The 24,705-nt window shown below is 42.2% G+C and overlaps 1 protein-coding gene and 1 long non-coding RNA gene across 2 annotated transcripts in view; one reads left to right on the top strand and one right to left on the bottom strand.

The window, feature by feature from the left end:
- The window catches only part of LOC135564660 (uncharacterized), a 529,018-nt gene that overhangs the window by 310,192 nt on the left and 194,121 nt on the right, over positions 1-24,705 (top strand). The gene's annotated exons all lie outside the window — the stretch shown is intronic.
- On the bottom strand, positions 6,540-9,287 carry LOC115109879 (G-protein coupled estrogen receptor 1-like). Its single transcript, XM_029635127.2, has one exon. It carries the CDS (start codon positions 8,303-8,305, stop codon positions 7,199-7,201), a length of 1,107 nt encoding a protein of 368 aa, XP_029490987.1. The 5' UTR covers positions 8,306-9,287; the 3' UTR covers positions 6,540-7,198.

Below are 24,705 nucleotides of genomic sequence, written 5' to 3'. Positions count from 1 at the left end.
CTCACTTTTCTGGATGCAATTTACACAATGCTTGTCCCTGATCCAGATCAGGAGCCTGCTAGATTTGTGGTTTTATGGGACAATGTTAGTTTTCACCGGGCTGTTCTGGTCCAAAACTGGTTTGCCACCCATCCACAATTTGTAGTTTTGTACCTACCACCATATTCAGCTTTTCTAAATCCCATAGAGGAATTCTTCTCAGCCTGGCGCTGGAAAGTGTATGATTACCAACCCTATGCCAAGATGCCGCTTCTCCAGCCAATGGAGGACGTATGTGGGGACATAGAGGTTGCCTCTGACCAAGGTTGGATACGCCATGCTAGGAGATACTTCCCACGATGTTTGGCAAGAGAAAACGTATCTTGTGATGTGGACGAAGTATTGTGGCCAGACTCAGGCCGGAGAAGAGATGAAGCGTAGCTTAGCACTGGTGACTGCGCCCCCCCCCCCCCCCCCCCATATGTTTATGGTTTTGTTGTATGCTACTGTATACAGCAGTAATGTTTGGCCTAATAAATATTTTCTGTTTCTACATTGCATTTGTGTTTACAGTGTACTTGTTACCCCTCTCAGCAGATTACTTTCACTGTAGAACATTGTATTGAAATGTAGAATATAAGCCTATGAAAGACCAAAGAGCTTTAGATTTAGAACAACAGTGTTTACATGGTATATCCAAAAATGTACTATAATGAAAGCAGTGTTTGCCATTTGATGCAAATGCTTCATTCTGACATGTGTTTATGGCATTTTGAATGCAGTGTTACATTTTGAAGGAGATGTGAGGCATTTTGCATTTTGTGTGTGCAGTTTTGGGAATTGTGTGTAGAGTTTTGAAAAAAGGAGACCATTTTGAAAAACGTGTGTAAGCAGTTGGAAAAAACTGTAATATGAGGATTTTGAAGTATAGCATTTACTTTTACTTTGTACTTTTACTCAAGTATGACAATGTTGTACTTTTTCCACCACTATACTATTTTTGACTTTGACTCAAGTAGTATTTTACTGGGGGACTTTTGTTTTATTAAGGCATCTTTAATTTTACTCAAGTATGTCAATTGAGTACTTTTTTCACCACTGCTGGATTATATAATTATGATGGTCATAATGCTTCTTAACAGTGTCATTAAGTGTATTTTCTTAGTCCAAGTAAAGTGACACAGGATGGTCATAATGCTTCTTGACGTTGTCATAAAGTGTATTTTCTTAGTCCAAGTAAAGTGACACAGGATGGCCATTATGCTTCTTGACAATGTCATAAAGTGTATTTTCTTAGTCCAAGTAAAGTGACACAGGATGGTCATAATGCTTCTTGACGTTGTCATAAAGTGTATTTTCTTAGTCCAAGTAAAGTGACACAGGATGGTCATAATGCTTCTTGACAGTGTCATAAAGTGTATTTTCTTAGTCCAAGTAAAGTGACACAGGATGGTCATAATGCTACTTAACAGTGTCATAAAGTGCATTTTCTTAGTCCAAGTAAAGTGACACAGGATGGTCATAATGCTACTTAACAGTGTCATAAAGTGCATTTTCTTAGTCCAAGTAAAGTGACACAGGATGGTCATAATGCTACTTAACAGTGTCATAAAGTGTATTTTCTTAGTCCAAGTAAAGTGACACAGGATGGTGATAATGCTTCTTAACAGTGTCATAAAGTGTATTTTCTTAGTCCAAGTAAAGTGACACAGGATGGTCATAATGCTACTTAACAGTGTCATAAAGTGTATTTTCTTAGTCCAAGTAAAGTGACACAGGATGGTGATAATGCTACTTAACAGTGTCATAAAGTGCATTTTCTTCATCCAAATAAAGTGACGCAGGATGTTCTATCAATTGTAGTGTGTGTGTGTGTGTGTGTGTGTGCATGCATGTTTGAGTGAGAAAGAGAGAGAGAATAGTGCTAGGTTAGTATGCCACTAGAGGGAAGAGTAGTATTATCTGACCGTGCTTTATCCAGGGATTCATCACGTTGCATAATATAGACAAATAGAACTGAAGATGGAGATGAAGCCCATATCCACCCTGCTCAACACTTCTCACTTATCAGTGGCTGCATACAGCACATACTCTTCTGATCTACCTCGGACATATCCATAACCATGTTTACTATATCTCCTGTGTGTGTGTGTGTGTGTGTGTGTGTGTGTGTGTGTGTGTGTGTGTGTGTGTGTGTGTGTGTGTGTGTGCGTGCGTGCGTGCGTGTGTGTGTGCAGATGTTGTAGCAGGTCAAATCTATACGTAGAGCAGGGGTGCTGCTAGGCAAGGGGGAGGAGGGAGGAAAACACATTAAGCTTTCGCTCAGCTTCTGATAAAGTACATAAACTTCGTCACCACGTGCCCTCTTCATTTTATGTATGCTTGCTGTCTAAATTGAACTTGTCTCAAAATCAGCCAATCATTTGCTTGAATGCACGCTTGTGTATCTCAGCATACGTTCAAAAATCATCCTTTGCCCCTTCTATCACCCAGAATACAACCTTTCTTTTTCACCTCTCGTTTTTCTGTGAATAATTTTAATTTACAAATGCAATTACGAGTCAGATCCATTATTCATCTACCTAGCGCCACAGCGTGCATTGTCATACAATTATGCATGAGCCCTATCCAATCTTAATTACTTTGACATGGCAGCAGCCTTCTCTCACTCCTTGGAGTGGTCAGTGTTGGGGAGTAGTGAACTCCATGTAGTTCAATTTGTAATTTAAGTTTTCAATGTAACTTTAGTTAAGTAAAATATATTTTTCTTAAGTTTGCTTTAGTGTAACTTAACTTCTTGTGTGAAGCAATTGGCAGCTTGGTAAACTGTATTTTTGGAGTAGTTTCCCAACACTGGCTGTGGTGAATGTGTTTCACCTTTCTTCAATTTGCAATAGAATGTCAGTGTGTATTACTCTGGTCATCTTTAAAAGTCAAGTTATACTGCCCAAGCATGCTCAAGGGTCTAACCAAACCAAAATTCAAAGAGAAAAAATGCGGAAGAGAAATCAAAGGAAAAAGTCACACCATTTCTGCTTTCTATGACGTCAGTCACATCCAACTCTGACCCCTACTCAACCCGACAGCTGCGCACACAGTCCACTGTCAAACTCTTCTCACAGTCTATATCTCCCTGTGTGTGTGTGTGTGTGTGTGTGTGTGTGTGTGTGTGTGTGTGTGTGTGTGTGTGTGTGTGTGTGTGTGTGTGTGTGTGTGTGTGTGTGTGTGTGTGTGTGTGTGTGTGTGTGTGTGTGTGTGTGTGTACACCACACGTGTGCCGAACGGGTCCAGCTCTGCCTCACCCCAGGGGATGGGTGACCTGGGGTGCTTTTGGATTTGTCCGTCTGGCCGCCGCTTCTGTATATTAATGAACTTGTCAGTCATCCTTGCGTTATCACTCACTCATCTTCCTGTCTTGGTCCCTTCTGTCGCCTTCCTTGATAGTCGCATCCTCAGGTCATTCTCACAGGGATCTTTATTTTATTACTAAATCTCATACAAACATTGTATAACCCATTCCCCGCCCCATTCTAGTATTTTTGAACATTCTGCTATATGTGGTTCACAAGTGTACACAGAGAGGATCGCTTGTATGTTCTCATGTTCAAGCAATTTAACATGCTATTTCACCCAAAAGAGATGAGGTACACTCTGAAAGGATATGACGTGTTTTGTGTGAAAAGGACAGATCTTTGTATCATGTACCACAAGAAGTTTGACATTTTCACGAAAGACCCCCTACAAACAATTATTCAAACAATGCTCTGAGCTGATTTCCCAGGCTGCCTGGATTATCACAGCTGGAAAAACAGTTTGTGGTTTGGGCTCATGCTTTTCCCAGACTACGCGAAGCCGCCATCTCCCGCTGAGCAGCTCCATCCACAAATACAGCCCAGCCTTACCACAGCCACAGGCTGGCCATCCAGCCCAGCAGCACACTTTCCCATTCACACACAATGTAACTTACTGAACTCTCACTGGCATTACTGTAACAGACCCACAGGGAGGTTGTCTCAGCAACACCCACAGGAACAATAATTAAACCGCAGGATCCGACTACAGTACATGCAGGCGTGCCCTGTATCATCCTTGAAACCATTTCTCAATGGGAACCTATTTGCTCTCTGGAATGACACCGAAGTAGTTTTTTGCTTGTAGCTTTGAGAATATTCATCCCAAAATGTTGTTTAGGATAGAGGGTGCAATTCACAGTAATATGAGATAGTAATAAAAAGACAGATCACTTTTAGCCATGTCAGATTCAACCTGACACATTAACTGTTTATTTGATTTGCTCTGACAATGATATACACAGAGGCTGTAAACTGGATTTACGTCAGAAGATTTGGAGCCACAATGAATACGTTTATGGCACTGTCCAAAGGTTTTTCACCTCCTCTTGTGTTGCTTAGTAGCCAGTATTTATTTGCCTTGTAATTATTAGGAATCGTTTGTTAAGTACTACTCCTTATTTCTCCTTTGATAGTGTGTATTGTTAGTATTTATTACAAGGTAAGAAACAAGTTGATCATGATAGTCTGTCAACTAGGAACCCAGCTTTTGATGCCCTGTTTTTTTTTAGCCAGACACTCTAAAAGAAAATCAATGTGCTATTGTATTCTTCACCAACGCACATGGGTTAGGCCTTAAATGTTACAAAGTGGTGGCACCCAAATGAGCCACTGCCATCCTGTTTGAGTGGCCCCCGCCTGTTGCATAATCCCGAAGTACATAACCTCAAATTGCCTATGACTAGCAATGGCAGTTACACACTGTGCGTGTGTTTTGCTATTGCTAAACTACGAATCAAAGTTATTTCTCTCCGAATCCTCACACTACTCATTACATTTACATTTAAGTCATTTAGCAGACGCTCTTATCCAGAGCGACTTACAAATTGGTGCTTTCACCTTATGACATCCAGTGGAACAGCCACTTTACAATAGTGCATCTAGGTCTTTTAAGGGGGGGTGAGAAGGATTACTTTATCCTACTCTACTACCAAGCACATATTCCAATGATGAGCTGAACTGGTTCCAAACGTCGACATCTCAAATCTCGAGGTTATCGATGTGTACATGTTGGTGGAAAGGAAATGCCACGGAAGCAACACCCAGACTATGCTATTATTGATATCTTGATATAAATTAGTTTGCTTGTTATGGGTGGTTCACGCGTGGGAATTCAGGCGCACATAGAAGGGCTTGTTGGCAGATTCTATACGATATTTTATGATGTCTATAAAAAAAAAATACCATGCCTCTTCTGTTGTGGTTTCAGTAAGTAGGCCTATTAGTCAAACGATATCTGACACATGCACTAATCCATCATTTCCCCAGATTCAAATTAGAGATAGAATGGATTGTTACAGTTTGAGTAACCTAGGAGTAATTCACAAACACAAACAAATAGCACAAAAACCTAACTACTGGGAACTGCAATTACTGGAATCCAATGTATTTCTTTGTTTTTCTCTCAGTTCCTTTTACATTCATGGGAAATGGATACTTTTCTCAGAATGCACCGTAATGCACAGTAAGGATTTCATACACGGTAATGACTGAGGCGAGGGTCTTAGAGTTCAATAAGGGTTAACAGGGTCATGGCATAAACTTACAAAGATTGGTGTATTTCTGCAGAATTGTTGTGTTTACAGTGAATGAGAACAATAGTTGAGGGGAGCAGTCCTTTTGCCAGGTTCCTGTAATTGAGGAGATTTTTCTAGCAAAACAGGAGCAGGTGAAACTCCTTACAGTAGCCTTCTGTACATACTCTCAACTGTAACAAGAACTAAAAGATCTGGTCTTTATTCAGCCTTATTTCACAGACAGATTAGCAAGACAGAAAAGGATGCTTAAAGGGATATTAACCCTTACCCTCATCGCTTACCCAAAATAGTATTTGGTAAATAAATCTGTCCCTGCTCACTGTAGTTTTAGAATGACTGAAACTGTTGGAGACTGAGAGTAAACACAAGAGATGATAGCAGCGCCTTCATCGTCTTCGCTGAGTAATGTTTTTACATATAATCCCATCTCCTCCGCTCCGAACAACACCTGCCTCCTTGTTTCTGCCTCAGGCAAACAGGAGTTGGCAACTAGGGTCATAATACTGTGGATAACATCCGTCTTTAGAATGAGTTTCGGTCTTGACTAGATATATTTAGCGTTCTTCAAATACTGAAGGCACTGGCACACAACTGTTTGTGTATGCTTGAGGAAAATGAGCATTCATGTTTCCTTTGCTATCTACCTTGATTTGAAGAATATTTTTGTTAAAAACATTTCAAATGAATTCTGTAAACGTAGGAGAAAATCAAAGGCAAATAAGCTTTTTTCTGATGTCTGGGCACATGCAGCAGGTTACCACCTACAATTTGTTTTAATATGTAGAAAAATGATTTGTTTAGATTTGTGGAAGGCATATCCTGTCTTTTACTTCCACTTTTTGTAATACACTTAAGGTTGTCAGTACTAAGTCAGCAAAGAGCTTCTCAACAGCTTCCTAAAAAACAAATGTTTATTTTATTTATTTAAATAAAAGTGGTGTTAGTGGTCAATTGCTTGCACAGGCAAACAAAGAAAAGGACATCTACTTACAATACAGTGAATTGTCAGTACATAAAAAACGATCCGACAACAGGTGTGTCTAGCAGTCTTATGGGTTACCCAAACAGTTCTGAGCAGTATACAGTGTTATAATAACCACACTGGGGTCAAGGAGAAGCAAGTCACTGGTCCCTTTGATGTGTCTGTTTTAATTTGTTCCCACACTGCCATTTCTCTGAGTAGATTGTTGCGATTTCATGACAGGTATAGCTTTGTTACATTAGAATAATGACTTTGTCTTTTGATAAGCGAAGAGAAGACATTGAAAGAACACCAAACCTGGTATTTTCATCAATTTGCCTTCTCCAATTTGCATTTTCCAAATGTTTATTTATTACCCTAATATCATTATTTATATCTAATGAAGATACACAGTGTGTTCTCCACCCGCGCTTACAGGAGACAAAATGGCTGCCTCATGGTCAGTTTCAGTTTTCCTCCATGGTATCTCTACCACTTATAAGAAGCTGAATTCTGGAAGCCTTGAGTGTGTCATGAAGACAATTCCCAGGATCCTGCTGGGTAGACACAGCAGCACATAGCTCTTCCTCCCCCCTGGACTTCTGTTACATCCTAACCTTTCATACAAAGATGTTGCTGATCCTGCAGCGTTACACCTCCGACACCTCACTCCTCACAGGTATGTGTAAATCTAGGGTGTGGTGGCAGAAGCGGTAGAGCACGGACCAGCTGGCCTTCTGCTTGATGAAGAGTCTTAGCTTGTCCCTGAAGGTCTCCCCCAGGAAGCTGTAGATGATGGGGTTGAGGCAGCTGTTGGAGAAGGCAGCCAGGTTGACGATGTGGCCCGTCAGCGGGTAGTCGTGCCACAGGTGGCCGCTGAAGGTGCTGCGCTGGGCCGGGTCGTCCGTGCCATGCAGCAGCTGGATGCTGATGAAGATGTTCTCAGGCAGCCAGCAGATGAAGAACACCAGCACCACCACCCCGATCATCCTCAGGGCCTTCTGTCTGCGAGGCCACAGTCCCCGGTGCTTCTGCGCCCGCATCAAGATACGCACGATCAGCGAGTAGCACAGGCCGATGACGGAGAAGGGCACCAGGAAGCCGATGGTCACCTCTAACCACTGGATCTCAAAGACGTTGGCGAAGCAGAAGTGCACCTCGCCGCGGTGCTGGGTCTGGACGATGGTGAAGGGGAGCAGCGTAGCCAGGATGGAGGCCATCCAGATGAGGCTGCAGCTGAGCTTGGCGTGCTGCATGGTCCTCAGAGGACTACTGCTCATGGAGCTGGCCAGAGCCACGTAGCGATCAAAGCTCATCCATGTCAGGAAAAAGATGCTGCTGTACATATTGACCTGCAGGAATAAGGACATGAAGGTACACAGAACAGCGTACTCATAGTACTTCTCATTGAGGTTGAAGACCTCGATGAGGGAGTCTGCCACCAGGATGAGGTCTGCGACCGCCAGGTTGACAAAGTAGAGGTCTGGGATGGTCATCTTCTCCCTGTGGTTGAGGTTGACCACCAGGATGAGTATATTCCCAATGAAGCCGATGGGAAAGAGGAGGATGGTGTAGAGGCAGGAGAGGAAGAGGCCGATGGTGTAGAACTGATAGGTGTCTGGGTTCTCAGACGCGTCTGTGACGTTGTAGTCGTATGAGGTGTTTAGTTGCTCCGTACCGTTGACATATGCCTGAACCAGAGAGGTGGTCTGCACTTCCATACTGCCCGTGTCTTTGCTTTGAAGGTCTTGAATCATAGGTCAAATAGCCTACATATTTCAATCGTGTCAGTGCCCGATTCTCTGTCTCGAAAGGTTCTCTCATCTATGCTCCATTTGCATGCTGACAGAAGTCAGTTCTTATAATATAGAAATAGTTTAAGGGTTATCTGACCCCATGTTTATATCAAGGTTTGCCTAGCAATAGATGACAGAGGGTACAGACACAGAGCAGCACCTCCATGTTTTGATATCACCCCTTCTTATCGGCAGAGGCTGCTAGGGCTTACATTATCCATGTGGTTCAACCTAAGGGCTTACATGATCCAAGTGGTTCAACCTAAGGGCTTACATGATCCATGTGGTCCAACCTAAGGGCTTACATGATCCATGTGGTTCAACCTAAGAGCTTACATGATCCATGTGGTCCAACCTAAGGGCTTACATGATCCATGTGGTCCAACCTAAGGGCTTACATTATCCATGTGGTCCAACCTAAGGGCTTACATGATCCAAGTGGTTCAACTTAAGAGCTTACATTATCCATGTGGTCCAACCTAAGGGCTTACATGATCCAAGTGGTTCAACCTAAGAGCTTACATGATCCATGTGGTTCAACCTAAGAGCTTACATGATCCATGTGGTCCAACCTAAGGGCTTACATGATCCATGTGGTTCAACCTAAGGGCTTACATGATCCATGTGGTTCAACCTAAGGGCTTACATGATCCATGTGGTTCAACCTAAGGGCTTACATGATCCATGTGGTTCAACCTAAGGGCTTACATGATCCATGTGGTTCAACCTAAGGGCTTACATGATCCATGTGGTTCAACCTAAGGGCTTACATGATCCATGTGGTTCAACCTAAGGACCAACACGTACTTAGGGACTTTGCTTCTTTCTCTTTTTTTGAGCCGTTTGTTTTTCACACGTTCTGATTCCAGTGCTGGATTTTCTCATCCAGTCCATGTGCATGTTTATTCACCCAACCTCAGCCTGTGACGCTATTGCTGTGACACCTGAGCTGTGGAGAAGACAGAAGAAGAAAGTCATTACATGAAAGAAGGATTATGTGCTCAGCAGCCTTTGGTCAAATGACATATGTCTGGTTGTCTGTCTAGTGACTGAGCACATATCAACCTCCAAAGGACCAGAGGTTTCATCTCAGGTAAAAAAATATTTACTGGTATCGAACTGTATACACAGCAATCAATCATATATGATGGTTGAACTCAACCGTTTGTCTCTACTAATTCCGAGATGAGACAAAGTTCGTTGGTGGTTACCAAAGGACATTAAAATGCACATTCTCAGGCTTAAACAGATTCATTGAAAACCAGCTGCTTTGAAATCTTCAGCCAATCCTAGCTCAGCCTGCTCCAGACTGAATTTTTATTAATTGGTGGGATGGTGGGAAAATAGATTTGAAGCTAATTAACATTGAACAAAACCATTCTAAATCTGATGTTTTGGCTAGAGCAGGGCACATGATTTCTATACAAGTAAGAGACAGCCCTTGTTATATTCTTGATAAGCAAATATCATTCATCCGTGAGATGATATGTTTATATTCCTAAACAGTGACGCAGTAAAGACATTTCATAAATCACTGTTCAATCAATGTTTTATTCACTTAACCTTTATTTAACTAGGCAAGTCAGTTAAAAACAAATTCTTATTTACAATGACGGCCTACCAAAAGGCAAAAGGCCTCCTGCGGGGACAGGGGCTGGGATTAAAAATTAAAATATTGGACAAAACACACATCACGACAAGAGAGACAACACTACATAAAGAGAGACCTAAGACAACAACATAGCATGGCAGCAACACATGACAACACAGCATGGGAGCAACACAACATGACAACAACATGGTAGCAACAAAACATGGCAGCAGAACAAACATGGTACAGTAGCAGCACAAAACAGGGTACAAACATGATTGGACACAGACAACAGCACAAAGGGCAAGAAGGTAGAGACAACAATACATCACACAAAGCAGCCACAACTGTCAGTAAGAGATTGAGATTGAGATAAAACGGTCCACTTTGAGTGTTTGTTGCAGCATTTTCGCTGTTTTTTCTTCACTTTACATTTGCTTAGTTTTATTATTGATAACAGATCATGTACAATAATTTATTTAGAGTCTAGATTAGATCAATCTCAAATCAAAATCAAACACAATGTTATTAGTCACATGCGCCGAATACAACCTTACAGTGAAATGCTTACTTACGAGCCCCTAACCAACAATGAAGTTTAAAAAAACAACCAAAAAACATGATCAAATAAGAATAAGAAATAAAAGGAACAAGTCATTAAAGAACAGCAGTAAAATAACAATAGCGAGACTATATACAGGGGGGTACAGGTACAGAGTCAATGTGTGCGGGCACCGGTTAGTCGAGGTAATTGAGATAATATGTACATGTAGGTAGAGTTATTAAAGTGATTATGCATAGATAATAACAATAGAGAGTAGCAGCGGTGTAAAAGAGGGGGGGGACAAATGCAAATAGTCTTGGAAGCCATTTAATTAGATGTTCAGGAGTCTTATGGCTTGGGGGTACCACTTGCCGTGCAGTAGCAGAGAGAACAGTTTATGACTAGGGTGGCTGGAGTCTTTCACAATATTTAGGGCCTTCGTCTGACACCGCCTGCTATAGAGGGCCTGGATGGCAAGAAGCTTTGCCAGAGTGATGTACTGGGCCGTACGCACTACCCACTGTAGTGCCTTGTGGTCAGAGGACGAGCAGTTGCCATACCAGGCAGGGATGCAACCAGTCAGGATGCTCTCGATGGTGCAGCTGTAGAACCTTTTGAGGATCTGAGGACCCATGCCAAATCTTTTCTGTCTCCTGAGGGGGAATAGGTTTTGTCGTGCCCTCTTCACAACTGTCTTGGTGTGCTTGGACCATGTTAGTTTGTTGGTGATGTGGACACCAAGGAACTTGAAGCTCTCAACCTGCTCTACTACAGCCCCGTCGATGAGAATGGGGGCGTGCTCGGCCCTCTTTTTCCTGTAGTCCACAATCATCTCTTTTGTCTTGATCAAGTTGAGGGAGAGGTTGTTTTCCTGGCACCACAAGGCCAGGTCTCTGACCTCCTCCCTATAGGTTGTCTCGTCGTTGTCGGTGATCAGGCCTACCACTGTTGTGTCATCGGCAAACTTAATGATGGTGTTGGAGTCGTGCCTGGCCGTGCAGTCATGAGTAAACAGGGAGTACAGGAGGGGACTGAGCACACACCCCTGAGGGGTTTCTGTGTCGAGGATCAGCGTGGCAGATATGTTGTTCCCTACCCTTACCACCTGGGGGCGGTCTGTCAGGAAGCCCAGGATCCAGTTGCAGAGGGAGGTGTTTAGTACCAGGGTCCTTAGCTTATTGATGAGCTTGAGGGCACCATGGTGTTAAACGCTGAGCTGTAGTCAATGAATAGCATTCTCACATAGGTGTTCCTTTTGTTCAGGGTGGAAAGGGCAGTGTGGAGTGCAATGGAGATTGCATAATCTGTGGATCTATTGGTACAGTATGCAAATTGGAGTGGGTCTAGGGTTTCTGGGATAATGCCTTTCTAAGCAGCCTTTCAAAGCATGTCATGGCTACAGACGTGTAGTCGGGTAGTCATTTAGGCAGGCTACCTTAGTGTTCTTGGGCACAGGAACTATGGTGGTCTGCTTAAAACATGTTGGTATTACAGACTCGGACAGGGAGAGGTGGAAAATGTCAGTGAAGATACTTGCCAGTTGGTCAGCGGATGCTCGCAGTACATGTCCTGGTAATCTGTCTGGCTCTGTGGCCTTGTGAATGTTGACCTGTTTAAAGGTCTTACCCACACCGGCTGCGGAGAGAGTGATCACACAGTCTTCTGGAACAGCTGGAGCTCTCATGCATGTTTCAGTGTTATTTGCCTCGAAGTGAGCATAGAAGTAGTTTAGCTCGTCTGGTAGGCTCATGTCAATGGGCAGTTCTCCGCTGTGCTTCCCTTTGTAGTCTTTAATGGTTTGCCAAATCCGACGAGCGTCAGAGCCGGTGTAGGATGATTTTATCTTATTCCTGTTTTGAGGCTTTGCCTGTTTGATGGTTCGTCGGAGGGCATAGCGGAATTTCTTATAAGCTTCTGGGTTAGAGAGCCGCTCCTTGAGCGCGGCAGTTCTAGCCTTTAGCTCAGTGCAGATGTTGCCTGTAATCCATGGCTTCTGGTTGGGGTATGTACGTACAGTCACTGTGGGGACAACGTCATCGATGCACTTATTGATGAAGCCAATGACTGATGTGGTGTACTCCTCAATGCCATTGGAGGAATCCCGGAACATATTCCAGTCTGTGCTAGCAAAACAGTCCTGTAGCTTGGCATATGCTTCATCTGACCACTTTTTTATTGATCGAGTCACTCGTGCTTCCTGTTTTAATTTTTGCTTGTAAGCAGGAATCAGGAGGATAGAATTATGGTCAAATTTGCCTTTGTATGAATCCCTGTGTGTGGAGTAAAGATGGTCCAGAGTTTTTATCCCTCTGGTTGCACATTTAACATGCGGATTTAAGTTTCCTGCATTAAAGTCCCCGGCCACTAGGAGAGCCACCTCTGGGTGAGCGTTGTCCTGTTTGCTTATGGCAGAATACAGTTACGAAAAATACAGTTGAAAACTCTCTAGCTTGTCATGGGATACCTTGAGACTTCCTTAGATATCGCGCACCAGCTGTTATTTACAAAAATACAACGCTAATCTAACCCTGACTGTTTTGCACATTATCCCAATTTTAATTTCCCCACGTTGGTCTTAGCTAATAGTCTCAGCTACACTGTAAAGGAAAACTAAGTTATATGGTCATTTTGGGATATTATCAACAGGAAAATACCATGAAACCTTTTACTGCAGCATATTGTAAATTATGGTGCATTGTGAGAAAATGATGTAGGAGGGGAAAGAATTGCTGTATTTCGAACGGTACTGTAATCCATCCCTGTACTGTGTTTTTTGGAGCTCCAAAACCCGTTTAATCACTACTAGGTGCATGGTATTTTTGTTTCTGGCCCATTAAAATATTTTGAGGCGTGCCTTGTAAGAGGCTATATTTGTTCCACCTATTAGTAAGAGTGCTGTACCAATTTAACTGGTATGTTGGTGTGTGCAATATGAAATACAGTAACTTACATGCTTCTTTGCTGCCTGTAACTTACTGATCAATTCACAGCAACCCCTTTACAGTGTAAATAATATCATGACACTTCCCGTTGCCTGTTTTCCGTCAGTGCAGAGGGAACCTTGACCTTTAGCATGCGTTCACACTCAGACCCTCAGTCTTTTCATTTACAAAAAGGAAAACCTCTGCAATATTAATGCTGCCTCCTCTCCCCTGAGTGCCAGCTTTCACAGCCCTATCTCAGCCGTGGAGCATGTATGCACAGGAAAACTGGATAAATGAGACCTAGGGATCTCATCTCACAGGGAGAATAGCCTCTGAGCCATTTGAGAAACACCCAGGAAGCCTTGCTAACCCAACCATGCAGTATATTACCATTATCCTTTGGCAAACAAACTTTGACTGTCTGCTTTGACTTCCAGCAGAATGAAGGATTTGACGCTTAGAGCAATACATCATCTAATGTTTTCACAATTCAGCCTCAAACTGCTGTGATGGTTTTGGAACATATTGCCAATTAAATGGCACTCGCGGCCCTAGAAGGCAGATAAGTGTAGAAAGACATGCCAGCCCACTTAGATTAGACATGGGGACTTTATTTTGATATGGACCAAGATGGATGGCTGATCAAGAATCAACAGGACCCACATTAGGAAAGCTAAGATTAATATAATTCCCGTATAAAGACAGTTGTATAATTCAAAGATAAACATACTGGTACATTTTATTTGACCCTTTATGGCGTTTAGTACAGTCATACATGAAAACTCCTGTTATCAAGACTTTTATAGCCTGAGGCAGAATGATGTGAGGCATTCTATCTGTATTAATTAGCTTGATATGTAATTCGTTTATCCTCCATCTGCACTGTCTATAAGCAAGGCTGGTGACCCCATTTTGCATTATTATACAGCTTTTGTCATAACACCCCATTTATAAGCCAGCTAAAAAAGCTAAAGCACCAGGCAAAAAGCTCCCCAAATGGCCCCATTGCAATCAAGCTGGGCATCTATCTCTAGAAACTGAAGAGGGGTTATTTTGTTGTGGACAAAAGAAGAGATGCATGTTGCTAGTGAGACATGAGACTTGACAGCTTCCTGTCTCTCTAGGGAAACAGGATGTCAATCTACCAGTTCAGACATGTAGGTTAGTGTGGAAAAATGAAGAGCGGATTAAAAAAACGATACATCACAAATCACTTTCTGTTCACTGGGCATGAAGGTACAAATGGTCCATCAACCCCAAAAGCAACAGGCAGGTTATCCACTCCAGTCTACACATGTTCCTTTTCTTTTGTAGAATGGACTCCCGAATGTCCCCATTTATTACATCATCTTAAATCTGAAAAAGAACAACTTGAACTGTCTAATTTGTAACACCATCGAAGTGAAATTAAATCTGACAATGTAATTCGCTCTGGATAAGAGCGTCTGCTAAATGACTTAAATGTAATGTAAATGTAACAATGAGCAGAGGAAAAATCCAATTAATCTCTGGTCCTGATCGATTGAAACCTCCCATCCAATTCAAGTTTGCACCTTCCCCTTTTAATATCTGAGACCATTTATTTTCTTCAACTCTGTAATAGTCATAAAACAGCTGCAATATCACACAGGGATGGAGAGCAGAGAAAACCACTTACTTTTCCGTGGTGGGCTTGTTGTCCATCCAGTGTGAAGCTCCAGTGCAGAAGTCAGTGGAGTGTCACCGATTTCTAATCCCCGTGTCCAGCTGAGGCTGCACTCCCTGCCTGCGCCACCTGCTGTTCACCCCAACCCAGGGAGAGAGGGAGAGAGAGAGAGGGGAGCCAGAAGAAGAGGAGGAGAGAGAGCTCAAGAAAACGCAAACACTAGACCTCCTCCCTCATGAAACTTGCTTTGTTTGTGACCATGCTTGTTCCCTCACTCATCTACCCCCTCCTCCTCCTCCTCCTCCTCTCCCCTCCTCCCTCACGCCTCTCTCCCTGAACCCTAGCTGAATTGCTCAAAGCGTTCAGGCGTTCAGGTTCCGTGACCTAATTATTAATCCAGCGAGGTGTGTGGATGCTATGGGATCTTCTTAAGGTTCCAGATGTATCTTGGCCCAGGTCTCTATGTACATAGTCTATAGTCCATCTATAGTCCATCTAGTCTGAGCAAGGAAAACACAGCGCTGTACACATCCCATCAGAGAACACAGTATATCGTTTGTATAAGGTCATAGTCATACATCACTGTACTGTATATACTTTATAGGCATATACCTCATTCCTCTTAGTTATGCCTCTCAAAGGAGTTTGCATTGACATCCTGTTCACAGCAGATCTGTTTAATGTTTCCATTGCATAGTGAACATATTTCACTAGTTTCGAAAAGCACTGAAAAACATTTGGCATAGGACAGCCTAACTGGGTCCAACTAGAGGGAATCTGGCATGAGTGGCTTTAATGTGGAACTCTAGTAAATACCACTGATGCCACTTTTACCAGCCTGCTTCCAAGGAAAACACAGATGATAAGAAAGCTTACCAGGCGGTAGATGGTAAATAGATTTGTTAGTCCCAAAAGGGTATGCAAAATAGATTTGTTAGTCCCAAAAGGGTATGCAGAGCTCTCAATCACAAAACGTTTTAGTCACTAACTGTTTTTGTATAGGATACTCATAGATTAGAAGATAATTGTTAGTGAACACCCATGACTATAAACAGATCTTTTTCAAGAGGCCAAATGAGGACAGCCAAGCATGGCATACTTATATTTTACAGGTAATAGTTGACCCCGCTATGTATTAAAAGCAAAGTGAGTTGTGAGTTTGCCCCATTCTCCTCATAATTACATTTGATGCCCTTTAGAGGCTTCTGGTTTCTTCAACACGGCTTTGTTATCAAGATGAGAAAAAAAGGAGGAGTAAAGGGAGAAAGCAAAAAAAGAAGGAAGGTAATTAACCTCCCGAGCAGAATACATTTTGACGAGAGAAAAGGGGGGAGTGAGAGAAAGAGAAGGATGGACACCAAACAATGCTTAGATGAGGCTTATAGTTGAACACTTCCTGTGAGATTGGTCCTCAACATCAGCAAGTGGGTCACAGACAGTCAATCACAGACAGTCACAGACAGTAGACCCAATTGAAGACTTTATTAAATATATTATGACTGTGTCCCTCTTCCTATTGCGGTTGATGGTGGATAGTGTCGTGCCTCTGTGACAGCTGAGCTATCTGACAGTGTACAGAGCCATGTCTAAACACATGTCTGTGTTTAGACATGGCCATCTGGTGGATGGAACGGAACTGCTCATGTAACTACCATACTAACTGCTCTACATCGCCATTCACACCGTGTATCTGAGGCAGGCAGACTGATGCTGCTCATTTTGGCCTTGACACACAAACAGGAAGCTCTTCTTCACAGGGGGCTTATTTCTTTATGCATTGTGTAACTGATCTCAGTACAGATGCACAGGCTAACACATAAAGATCCTGTTGGCATAAACAAACTATTTCCACACTAAATTATACACTGAGTGTACAAAACATTAAGAACACCTGCTCTTTCTGACAGACTGACCAGGTGAATCCAGGTGAAAGCTATGATCCCTTATTAATGTCCGTTGTTAAATCCACTTCAGTCAGTGTAGATGAAGGGGAGGAGACAGGTTAAAGAAGGATGTTTAAGCCTTAAAACCTCTACAGGATCGGTGTCCCTCCCATTTCCCAGTCAGGATCGAGTCAAAGATGCACGGAGCAAAATACAGAGAGATCCTTGATGAAAACCTGCTCCAGAGCGCTCAGGACCTCAGACTGGGGCGAAGGTTCACCTTCCAACAGGACAACATCCCTAAGCACACAGCCAAGACAACGCAGGAGTGCCATCAGGACAAGTCTCTGAATGTCCTTGAGCTGCCCAGCCAGAGCCCGGACTTGAACCCGATTGCACATCACTGGGGAGACCTGAAAATCGCTGTGCAGCAACACTCCCTATCCAAACAGACAGAGCTTGAGAGGATCTGCAGGGAAGGAAAAAAGTTAGACCAGAGAATCTTGTTTCTCATGGTCTGAGAGTCTTTAGGTGGCTTTTGGTAAACTCCAAGCGGGCTGTCATGTGCCTTTTACTGAGGAGTGGCTTCCGTCTGGCCACTCTACCATAAAGGCCTGATTGGAGCCATGCACAACGTGATGCCATGCTCAACATTTAAAAAACAGTTCAGTTCATTATAGAATTGTGGACTGCCATGGTAAGCCATGTGAACAAATCCAATGAAATCACAGTTTCTGACTACGTACACTGTATCATATTATTTATGTTGTTGATTTATAAAATATATATATTTTTTGAGAAATCTCATACTTGAAAGACGCACTCCAGCTATTTAAAAAAAAACAGTAATGTATTCACACTCTTATTAATTAAAGAAATATGTTTTGAGTAAAAGTTTTTTTGTTGTTGACATAACTGCAAACTTCATTCAAGGAGTTGGTCTCATGGTGCCCTCTGATGTCATTGGCCTCCCCCTTGCTTGCGGGAACAATAGAGGAGCAATAGAGAACAAAAGAGGAAAGGCCGAACCCTCCACTTGTGCCATGTCATGAGGATATCTGGACCACCTTGAGATGTGCCTTTTGTTAAGTAAATCAGCTGATAAATGAAATGAAACGGAGACTGGAGTGCGACTTGAAGCCCAGTTTAGGAGTAATGCGGAATCAATCATTTTTTATTCTGCTTTACGGAAAATGTATGTATGGAGTCAGCCAAGCTAAGGCAGGAGCAAGCATGATTCTGCACATGACATGGATGCAATAGATGTATGGTCTCTCCACAGATTCTGAGATTCTATGGTATTCTTACAATCATGGACATGTTTTTGATACTTGAAATGCAGAGTCATTATGGGTAATCCCAAAGAGTTTTCACACCCAGAGTTCCAAGTGACCAATGTGGGGTTTGTGGAGTCATTGGGAGAAAGAAAATTGTCTTCCTTAGTAGTTACTTTTCTGTGAAGGCACAACCTAGATTCAAGCCAATGTAAAGTAGCTCATCATGTCATTAAAACAACCTTGTGAAAGTGACATGTTCTAATTTCTGTCAAAACCAGCTTTATATCGAAGAAGTCCCTTTGATTTGACGGCCTTCGTGACCGATGGCGTGTTTCTGTGCATGAGCTTAGCTAGCTAAAGTCACTATGACATCGACTACAGACATGATAGGGATTTATATTGGAGAAGCAGTTTCTGGACCTCTTCATGTATATTCACTTTGACAGTACCCTCTCTAAGTGGTTCACTGTGCAGTCTGGAGTGAGACAGGCCAGGGTCACTCATCTCTCCTATCCTTTACTTTATTTTCATTGAATGGATCATGACCAAAACCACATCATACAAATTCAGAGGTATTGACCCTCTTCTCTCAGCTGTAGCATCTCTAAACAACATCCTCTCATTCTGCATTTACGCAACTCATCCCATTTGGATGTCTTAGCAGAGTAGAGCAGCCAAAAATCCACCTAGAATAGAAAAGCTACAGTTGAAGTCAGAAGTTTACATACACCTTAGCCAAATACATTTAAACTCAGTTTTTCACAATTCCTGACATTTAATCCTAGTAAAGATTAAGTAAAGATTCAGTTAGTGGAGATTCAGTTAGGATCACCACTTTATTTTAAGAATGTGAAATGTCACAATAATAGTAGAGAGAATGATTTATTTCAGCTTTTATTTCTTTCATCACATTCCCAGTTGGTCAGAAGTTTACATACACTCAATTAGTATTTGGTTGCATTGCTTTTAAATTGTTTAACTTGGGTCAAATGTTTCGGGTAGCCTTCCACAGGCTTCCCACAATAAGTGTCAGGATTTGGCCAGGGTTGTTCCGGTTTTTGGTCACTAGATGCCCCCATTGTGCCTTTTGACCTTTTGTTTTCCCTTGATCCCCATTATTATTTGCACCTGTGCCTCGTTTCCCCTGATTGTATTTAAACCCTTTGTTTTCCTCAGTCCTTTGCTCTGTGTTTGTATGTTAGCACCCAGCCCTAGTATTCTGTTAACTCTTGTTGATCCCGGTGGACGCTCTTGTGGAATTCTGTTTTTTGTTCTTGTTTATTTATTTTTGAGTATCTTTTGAGGCTTTTTGTGCTATACCTACCACCTTGTGGATTTACCTTTTTTGTCTTGGAGGATTACCTTTGTTCTTGTGGAATTCCTTTTGAGGTTGTGGAGTTACATGTGTTCCTGAAGGACTTCACTTTTTACTACATTAAATACACCGTCTCAAGTACTGCTGTGTCTGCCTCATCTTCTGGGTTCTGCCGACTATTCGTGGCTCAGTTGGTTAAGTGACTGTTTCTCACTCCGGAGACCCGGGTTCGTAACCGGGTCCTGACAATAAGTTGGTTGAATTTTGGCCCATTCCTCCTGACAGAGTTGGTGCAACTGAGTTAGGTTTGTAGGCATCCTTGCTCGCACACGCTTTTTCAGTTGTGCCCACAAATTCTCTATAGGATTGAGGTCAGGACTACAAATCTGACTTAGTTACACCAGCTCTGTCAGGAGGAATGGGCCAAAATTCACCCAACTTATTGTGGGAAGCTTGTGGAAGGCTACCCAAAATGTTTGACCCAAGTTAAAGAATTAAAAGGCAATGCTACCAAATACTAATTGAGTGTGTGTAAACTTCTGACCCACTGAGAATGTGATGAAAGAAATAAAAGCTGAAATAAATAATTATCTCTACTATTATAGTGATATTTCACATTCTTAAAATAAAGTGGTGATCCTAACTGACCTAAGACAGGGAATTTTTACTAGGATTAAATGTCAGGAATTGTGAACAACTGAGTTTAAATGTATTTGGCTAAGGTGTATGTAAACTTCCCACTTCAACTGTATCTCTTGAGCCCAAGCAGACAAAACAGAAAGTTAGTCTTTTAAAAATCCCAGAAGATCAACCCATTTTTTTGCAGTCACTAAATCATGATAAATCATGATAAATCATGAACAACTATCCAAAGGTGCAGAATTATGGGCAATTACTCTCCTCTTTTGCATATTTTATACACATCAAATGAAATGTTATTTGAGATTGTTTTTTTTATCAACAAATTAGCACATTGTATGCAACATTCATTCATCGGTATCATCACAATCCAATTGAATACAAAGGCTGGTTTGGTCATAGTTTTGTAGACTTTCCATTGGCACACAGAAACCCAATCCACAATAGAAACAAGGAAAGGTGAATACAAGGAACACAACTGATAATAATCTATCGGCCTAAATCCACACCAAAGCAAAGTTCCTAATGGAAGGTCCCAATGTTGGAGATGGTGATTTAGGAGTAAGAAATAACCCAATTTATTTTTCTGCATCTCTGCATGTCCACAGTATTGTTAAAAAATCATAACAATTAGACAGATCTTTCTCTATATTGTGGTATGACACTGATGGGGTAATTTAGAATTTCGTGCAGTAGTATTTATGGATTGCAGGAAACAATGACCACAATATACCCGCCTCAGAATTTTGGCTAACCAATTGCAGAGCTCCAAGCTCACGTTCAAATAGCATGAAAAATAGTGAGGGTTATGGCAAAGTGTTCCTCAAAAGAATAATGCTTAAATGGCTAAATTATTGAACAGTATGCTACTCGCTACTGTGATTCTTGAAATGCAGAGCCTTTTGATAGAGTATTTTTTTAGAATCTGAAATGATGCTTTAGTTACGTTGTTTGCTAGCTCAGCTGGTTAGCTAGCTAGCTCTGTGTCTCATTTACCCAAAATTAAGCTACACCTCACGGCACAACAACTCTCCACCATGTGAACTACTTGTTGTGTGTATGTACCGACATGTATGTGTAACTGATAGATGCACCACATGTTAATGTTTTTAAGTAAATGTAAATTGTAAAGTCTTTTGTCTCTAATGTATTTTTCTAATGTATGTGTCGGACCCCACTAGCTGTCCCCATTGGAGTTGGCTAATTGGGATGCCGACTCTGGGATGCTGGCCTTCTAGGCTGAGTTCCTCTGTCCAGTATCTGTGTTCTTTTGCCCATCTTAATCTTTTCTTTTCACAGTTTTCAGCTGTGCTAACATAATTGCAAAAGAGTTTTCTAATGATCAGTTAGCCTTTTAAAATGATAAACTTGGATTAGCTAACAGCGTGCCCTTGGAACACCGGAGTGATGGTTGCTGATGATAGGCCTCTGTACGCCTATGTAGATATTCCATTAAAAAATCAGCCACTTCCAGCTACAATAGTCATTTACAACATTAACAATGTCTACAATGTATTTCTGATCAATTTGATGTTATTTTAATGGACAAAAAAATGGCTTTTCTTTAAAAAACAAGGACATATCTAAGTGACCCCAAAATTTTGAAAGGTAGTGTATGTTAGTTAGCATTGTTATAAATTCAACTCCCATCTGCTGTCCACATCAGGATAAGACTTGAGAACACTAGTTAGCTCTACAAGGGGTTATAGCTTTGACTGCATGCTGACAGTGAATTCAGAGCCATTCAGTGGGTCTAATTCGCACTCTGTAGGCAACTGAGAAAAACTGTCGTCAAATACTGGTGCATCATCAATGGATGACCACTGGGAGGCGCACTAGTATTAATAATTGATGATTTATGAACTTAACAAAAACAATGCTACAGTAGTGGCTTGGCATGTTTCGAGAAATCCTTTTTGTGGATATATTTGTGTCAAGAGAGCTTGTATATTATGAAAAATAGCAACAAAATGTGTGTTTACTGCAGATGTGATTCACAGTGGTCATACACTCTTAGACAAAAAGGGTTCCATAAAGGTTAATTGACTGTCCCCCATCGGAGCATCCTTTAGGTTCCAGGTAGAACACTTTTTAGTTCCAGGTTCTACCTGGACGCAAATAGAGTTCTTCAAAGGTTTCTCCTATGGCAGGGATGGGCAACTTTGATGGGGGAGGGGCCACAACAAAATGGAACTCACCACCCCCACCATTTTAGTGGCCTCATCTTGACAGCAAAGAGAAGAAAACAAATCACCCCGGTTTATAATTCGACCATCTTATTACAAGTTTAGATAGCTGGCTGCTAACTTACCAATCTAAAAAAAAATGTAGCTGACATGGGCTAATTGAGTGACTGCTGATGAACAACCAAATATATAATTTGTGCTTACTGTATTCTATTACTCGAACTCTCAACAGTAAGTTGAGACCCCGACTTCTTTTCTTTTTTTATTGGTCCGTGGGCCTGCAATGGGTACAGCTAAAGAACTCTTTTAGGTTCTAGATAGCACCTTTTTTTCTAGTACAACAGACTCATTTGTGCCTCCCTGGCAAAGCTAGTGTTAGAAGAGATCATGGTGTACTTCATATCCCCACCTGGCAGAGGTCAGAGGGTACTGACCTGGGATCAGTTGATGTGGCTGTTGTTGTGACACACCCACAGTGAACTGTGCACGTGCGCTCTGAAAAGCACGTCCAGCTGCCTCCTTGAACAGTGCACTAGTCTTCTTGGGTGACACCCCACTGGCTCCCACCGACGCTGGCGAAGGTGTGTTGGGAGGAGTAGGAGGAGGTGTGTGCGTGTGTGTGTGTGTGTGTGTGTGTGTGTGTGTGTGTGTGTGTGTGTGCGTGTGTGCCACACACGTTGTTGTTGGTGTTGCATTTGGAAAGACCAACATTATCTGAAAGAATGACTATCTGTGTGCCACATTGGACATCCTTTGAGCCATAATGTAAGCATGTTCCTTGTTTATTGATAACAATGAGTCATTGTTAATGGCTGTCTAACAGGCTAATTAGACAGATGATCTGATGTACGTTGATAGTACTCCCTGACGGATTATGACGAACTGCTTAGATTCTCAGTTTGAGTGGGTGTTTGATAATAGGATGAAGAAAGAGGGTTAGGGTGAGGGTTTTGTTGTGATTCTTGCAAAAACATGTCAAAGCAGTAATCCTTCCACAACTCATACCCCCCTGGAACGGCAGCACAAAAGAAAGGCTCACCATCAAAGAAAGAACAACAACACATACCGCAACAAGTAACGAACAAGACAATGTGAACAGTGTGCCGTGCCAGTTTTCTGTCTGTGGGTTCTGGGGGAAAGGAGGTGGGAGGTCTATTGGGCTTCAATAAACTGGGGAGAAGAACACATTCATCTGCCTTCACTTAACAGGCCTTTCTGCCTGGCATGCTGCTGGCTCTCTGACAGTCTTCCAGACCCACAACCACAGCCTCATGATGGGGCATCCGACACGGACAGGATCCTCCAGCGGTTCCAGGACCCTGCTTGATATTCTGCTGACGCTGTTCTCATTGTTATTGTATTTTTGATTCTCTGGTCCCCATCTGAGGGAGAGGAGGTAGAGATCATAGAGTATGGCTGGCAGGCGAGGGAGGGTGGATAGTGTTTCAAAAATCTGCTTTGGTCTGGTTGTCTTCCCAGCAGAGGGGAGAGGATAGGGTGGGACAGGGAGGATGATTTCACTGAGCGTCTCTAAAGTTAACCTCCCCACCCCAAATCCATGACGTGTAGTACAGCTTATCATCAGCCGTCAGAGGAAGTTACAGGGACAGGACAATAGTGTAGCCAGAGTTCAACTCCACTCTGATCATGAGGTCATTGCTCTCATCATCCGTCCTACAGTGCTGTTGTCATAGGAGATAAGCAAATTCCTAGCCAACTGACAAGACTGGAAATACCGTCCGACTGCAAGCCTGATTCAGTGTGCTCGACACCCAGACATTCTCAAATAATGTTTTTTTAATCACTGATTGTTTTTTTCTTTTTCCTGAGGTTACAGAATTTAGGCTTGTCTGGCATTTGATTTTGGTACATGTCATTGAAGGAACCGACGGGCTGTGTTTTGAAAGATCTTGTGAGGGATCTGGGTGTCAGCAGCATGTTTCAATGCTCTTCACCTAGATAGGACTTCCTGTGTTCTTGGAAACAGCTTCCCTCTCCCATTTGGAACTTGCAGCTGACACACAGAATATAGTATATCGACCGATGGATATTATCGTACAGACCATTGTTCATTTATGGAAATAACTACAAATGACGACATGCAGCCACAAAGTAGTCTATTTATTTCAGCAACTAAAATGGTTAACATGTTATCATAGTGAGGGAAACATAAACGGATGATGGTCAGTGTGTTGTTTTCTTAATACTGCTTTCTAGTGAGTCTACCTTAAGAAACTCCTATTCTCAGAAGGGAACTGCTTCCATGGCAACCGTTTTCAATTCACTCCATTATCATATCATTTCCAGATGCACAGTCGGTAGTATTTTAAGCCTTCTCTTTTATACTATGGCTGCAC

Source organism: Oncorhynchus nerka, linkage group LG26, assembly GCF_034236695.1.
Source record: "Oncorhynchus nerka isolate Pitt River linkage group LG26, Oner_Uvic_2.0, whole genome shotgun sequence".
Classification (NCBI taxonomy): domain Eukaryota; kingdom Metazoa; phylum Chordata; class Actinopteri; order Salmoniformes; family Salmonidae; genus Oncorhynchus; species Oncorhynchus nerka.
The sequence above is the reverse complement of the archived record's forward strand: the minus strand, read 5'-3'. Positions and strand labels throughout refer to the sequence as shown.